Source organism: Orycteropus afer, unplaced genomic scaffold, assembly GCF_000298275.1.
Source record: "Orycteropus afer afer isolate SDZICR_OR568_19922 unplaced genomic scaffold, OryAfe1.0 scaffold00044, whole genome shotgun sequence".
In the NCBI taxonomy this organism is placed as follows: domain Eukaryota; kingdom Metazoa; phylum Chordata; class Mammalia; order Tubulidentata; family Orycteropodidae; genus Orycteropus; species Orycteropus afer.
This window is the reverse complement of record NW_006921631.1, coordinates 2,186,635-2,192,330: the sequence shown is the minus strand read 5'-3', so window position 1 is coordinate 2,192,330 and position 5,696 is coordinate 2,186,635. Positions and strand designations below refer to the sequence as shown.

The 5,696-nt window shown below is 36.7% G+C and overlaps 1 protein-coding gene across 1 annotated transcript in view; it reads right to left on the bottom strand.

Moving 5' to 3' along the window:
- Positions 1-5,696, bottom strand: part of KIFAP3 (kinesin associated protein 3) — a 288,099-nt gene that overhangs the window by 117,598 nt on the left and 164,805 nt on the right. The window contains exon 15 of the mRNA XM_007937702.2: positions 4,778-4,876. Within this exon, the coding sequence (XP_007935893.2) occupies positions 4,778-4,876 (99 nt within the window). The remainder of the gene's footprint in view (positions 1-4,777; positions 4,877-5,696) is intronic.

Genomic DNA, 5,696 nt, shown 5'->3' with positions numbered 1-5,696 from the left:
TAATATTCAAATTTATGCACCAACCACTAAAGCTAAAGATGAGGAAATTGAAGATTTTTATCTACTTTTGCAGTCTAAAATTGACCAAATATGCAATCAAGATGTATTGATTATTACTGGTGATTAGAATGCAAAAGTCAGAAATGAAGAATAACTGGTAGTTAGAAAATACGGCCTTGGTGATAGAAATGATGTCAGAGATCGCATGACAGAATTTTGCAAGATCAGTGACTTATTCACTGCAGATACCTTTTTCCAGCACATAAACAGCAGCTATACACATAGACCTTATGAGATGGAACATACAGGAATCAAACTGACTATATCTGTGGAAAGAGGCAATGGAGAAGCTCAATACCTTCAATGAAAACAAGGCCAGGAACTGACTGTGAATAGACCATCAATTGCTCACATGCAAGTTCAACCTGAAGCTGAAGAAAATTGAAATAAGTCCACCCATGCACGCATGCACTGCTGTTGAGCTGGATCTGATTCATAGTGACCCATCCTTGGGTTTCTGAGGCAGTATTACTACAGCAGCAGATTGCCCAACCTTCCTTCTGAGGAGTGGCTGGTGGGTCCACAAGAGCCAAAATATGACCTTGATTATATCCCATCTGAATTTTGAGACCATTTGAAGAACAAATTTGATGCAGTGAACACAATGACCAAAACCCAGGCAAGTTGTGGGATGGCAGCAAGAACATCATCCATGAAGAAACCAAAGGTCAGTAAAAAGACAGGCTAGGAAAAAAAGACCAAAATGGATGCCAGAAGAAACTATGAAACTTGCTCTTGAATGAAGAGTAGCTAAAGGAAATGGAAGAAATGACAAGATAAAAGAGCTGAACAGAAGATTTCAAAGAGTAGCTCTAGAAGACAAAGTCAATTATTGTAATGAAATGTGCAAAAAAAATGGAGTTAGAAAATCAAAAGGAAAGAACACTCTCTGCATTTCTGAAGCTGAAAGAACTGAAGAAAAATATTCAAGCCTTGAGTTGCAATATTGAAGGATTCTATGCACAAAAATACTGAATGATGCAGGAAGCATGAAAAGAAGATGGAAGGAATATACAGAGTCATTGTACGAAAAAGAATTGGTCAATGTTCATCTATTTCAGGAGGATCAAAAATCAATGCTACTGAAGGAAAAAGTCGAAGCTGCACTGAAGGACTTGGCAGAAAACAAGCCTCCAGGAACTGACAGTATATCCCTGGAGATATTTCAACAAACAGATGTAGTGCTGGAGGCACTTAATCGTTTTGACAAGTAATGTGAAAGACACTTAAGTGGCCAACTGACAGAAAGAGATCCATCTTTGTACCCATCCCAAGGAAAGATGACCCAACAGAATGTGGAAATTATCAAACAACATCATTAATATGACACGCAAGTAAAATTTTGCTGAAGATAATTAAAAAATGGTGCTAGCAGTATATTGACAGGGAACTTACAGAAATACAAGTTGGCTTCAGAAGAGGATGTTGAGGGTATCAATGCTGATGTCAGATGGACCTTCACTAACAGCAAAGACTACCAGAAAGATGTTTACTTGTATTTTATTGACTATGCAAAAGTATTTGAGTGTGTGAGTCATTACAAATTATGGATAACGTTGAAAGGAACGGGAATTCCAGGACACTTAATTTTGCTCATGAGGAACTTGTACATGGACCTGGAGGCTGTTTTTTGAACAGAACATGAGGATACTGGATGGTTTAAAATCTGGAAGGGTGTACATCAGGGTTTGTATTCTTTCACCATATTTGTACAATCTGTATGCTGAGCAAATAAACCGAGAAGCTAGACTATATGAAGAAGAACACAGCATCAGGATTGGTGAAGACTCATTAACAACCAGTGATATGCAAACAACACAACTTTGCTTGCTGAAAGTGAAGATGACTTGAAGCACTTACTGATGAAGATTAAAGACCACAGCCTGCTGTATGGATTACACCTCAACATAAAGAAAATGAAAACACTCACAAATGGACCAATAAGCAGCATCATGCTAAACGGAGAAAAGATTGAAGTTGCCAAAGATTTCATTTTATTTGGATACACAATCAATACCCATGGAAGCAGAAATCAGGAAATCAGATGTTAGAAAAAAAAAAGAGAAATCAGATGTCGTATTGCACTGGGCAAATCGGCTGCAAAAGACCTCTTTAAAGTGCTGAAGAGCAAAGATGTCACTTTGAAGATGAAAGTACACCTAGCCCAAGCCATGGTATTTTCAATTGCCTCATATGCATGTGAAAGCTGGACAATGAATAAGGAAGAACGAAGAATTGATGCCTTTGAGTTGTGTTGTAGTGAAGAACAGTGAAAATACCATGGACTGCAAGAACAACGAACAAATCTGTCCTGGAAGAAGTGCAGCTGAAATGCTCCTTGGAAGCAAGAATGGCTAAACTTCATCTCACCTATTTTGATCACATTGTCAGAAGGGACCACTCCCTGGAGAAGGATATCATGCTTAGTAAAGTGGAGAGTTAGCAAAACTGGTGAAGACCATAAACAAGGTGGATTGACACAGTGGTTACAGCAATGGGCTCAAGTACAGCAAGGACTATGAGGATGGCGCACAACTGGGCAGTGTTTCATTCTGTTGTACGAAGGGTTGCTACGAGCAAGAGCCAACTTGACGGCACCTAACCACAACAGTCCTTGATCTTTTGGAAGAAACAGGCATATAAAATAGAAATAATTTTAATTAATAAAGTAATTTTTAGCACTTGACTGCTAACCAGAAGGCTGGTGGTTCAAACCCACCAGCCACTCCTCGGAAGGAAGATGGGGCAATCTACTTCCATAGTGATACTGCCTCAGAAACCCAAGGAGGGGTCACTATGAGTCGGATCCAACTTGACAGCAGTGAGTTTGTTTTTTTTTAGAGACAAAAAAATGAGTGCTATTGGGGGAAGGAGATAAGAAAGACTTAACTGAGAAAATAGCATATAAATTTGGATTTGGATTAATGTGAAGGAGACAGGTAAAAAAGAGAGAGAGACATGCATCTGAGGTTGACAAGGTATGTGAAAAGGCCTAGGTTATGACAAAGTGGCTCATGTCTGACAAATCAGGCAAAATTTAATGTGTTAAGAAAAAATAGTGCATTGTGAGGTCGAAAGGGAATCTATCACTTTGGAAAAATTAGTATGTTACGATCAGGTTATGAAGAACTATGCATACTAAGTTAAAGAATTAATACTTTTCACATGGGTAATGAAGGATGTTACACAGTGGAGTTTAAAGGCATTTTTTGTTTGTTTTTTACACAAACAAAACATCACAATTAAAAAGCAAAGAAATAAATACTCAGCTTAGATACTACTTCCACTGCAAGCCTTGCCATGACATCCCTAGGTTATTTATGTATTTTGTGTGTGCCTATGCACATACTTATATGACACTGATCACACGGGAATATAATTTCATATTTCTTATTTGCTTGTCTATCTCTTCAATTAGACTGTGAAGTTCTCGAGGACAGGGCTTAGGTTTCTTACACAACTTTGCACTTGAGTAGTTTTTGTTAGATGGTCAGCCCTTGATAAATGTTTATATAATAAATTAGTTATTAACTATAGGAGGTAAAGCAAAGAACAGTAACCACAATTCTCAGCTTAAGAGACTATATGAATGATAATGTTGTCATGCACTATGACACAGCTTTTTTACTCTTGTCATCAGTTGCCATAGAGTTGATTCTGACTCATGGAAACCCCACATATGCAGAGTAGAACTGCTCTATAGGGTTTTTAAGGTTGTGACCTTTTGGAAGCAGATCACCAGAACTGTTTTCTGAGGAGCTTCTGGGTGGATTCAAACCACCCACCTTTGGCTAGTGGTTGAGTGTGTAACCATGGGCACTATCCAGGGACTTGCAGGGAGTTTGGGGACAATTCAGAGTTCTCTTTTGGATAATGATAAAAGGCCAGTTACTGAGTACTTATATGCATTAATAACTACTAAAGGTTCCTTAAATCCACTAATACTTATAACATCCTATAAAGCACATGATCTTTTTATTATAAGTGGGTTTTTTTTTTTTTTTTTAGTATTAATATTAGGGCCATTTAATAGATGCAAAATCATGTGCTCAGGAGGTTAAGCAACTTATCCAAGGTCCTGCAGCCAGTAAGTGGCAAAAGGTAATTTAAAACAAGGGTAATGCTTATCCTCGGAAGGAAGATGGGGCAATCTACTGCCGCAGTGATACTGCCTCAGAAACCCAAGAAGTCAGGTCCGACTCGACTGCACATAACAACAACAACGCTCTTTAGGCTATACCACACTGTGCTCCTTTAGGGAGGTGGAAGACAGCCAGGTGGTAGCTGGCAACAAATATCTAGAGCTCAAGAAAGAGATTTTAAATGTATTAAAAAGTTAGCATATAGATAGTATCTGAAGTCATGGTAATAGATGTGTTTTCCCATGTAGAATAAATTAGGTAAGATTAGAAGAGGAATAAGGATAGTTGCAGGAACCTCTTTATATTTAAAGTATGTTAGTGGACAAGACCTTCTGATGTGTTGTTAAGTTTCTTAGGAATCTCAGCCTGATGAATTAATAAAATTGTTTGCATTATATTCTACCTATACATTGATTTAGGATCAACAACTTCCATGGCAAATAGCTTGCCTTCTAAATTTATTTAAAAGCTTGATGCTTGCTACATTATTTGAGCATTGGTAAGAGAAAAAAACAAAGATGCATCTTTTCTGAATACGTGAAATGTCATTAACTATTGTAAACACTAAAGGATACGTGTTTCCTTGATTATCACATCTCTTGTGGCTTGGTGGAAAACCATCTGATAGAAGACATAAATTATCTGACACACAAATTCATCATCTTCTTGTTGAGCTGAAAAGAAAAAAAAAATCTTCAAATAAGAGAATACTATGTTAACATTACAAATTAAGAAACTGTGAGAGGAATAATAGAGAATGAGAAAAACTAAAAGTGACAGAGAGATAGGTAAAGGACAATTAGTTTAAATTATTCATAATAAATAAATGACATATAGATTGGTTCAAGACAACAGTAACAGCGCTTCTTTGTAATTCACATGGTGACTTCATACGTTACAGAGTAGAACACTGACCCATAGGGTTTTCTTGGCTGTAATCTTTATTGAAGCAGATTGTAGGCCATTTTTCTGTAATACTACAAGGTGGGTTTGAACTGCCAACCTTTAGGTGAGTAGACGAGCACAAACCATTTTCACCACTCAGGGATCCTAATTTTATTACCAGGTATGAAGAAACTAATAACTTCTTTGTCCCCAATATGACATGATAATATATTTACTACCACTTTCTTGGTATGTGTGTAGGCAGAGTCCATCATAAGAATTTAAGCAATTCTAATTTGTGAAATAAATCTGGCTCTATTTTGTCTCCACAATGTTGATTTCACATGAGAAAAACAGTTCTTAAAAAAAGATCACATCTTTTAAATTAAGCTTTTGGTAGGAACTGTATGAATATAAAGAAGTATTTTCCTTTGTTGAATAATATTAACGTAATTACATTCTAATTACTGGCATGCAATAAGAAGGCAATTTAGTTTCAACCTAATCAATTATAATTGTAAAAAAATGTTATATAATCAGACAGGCTAATTAATGAATGTTTCATATCATACAAAGAATCATTTAACAGAATAGCTGTTGTCTACTGTT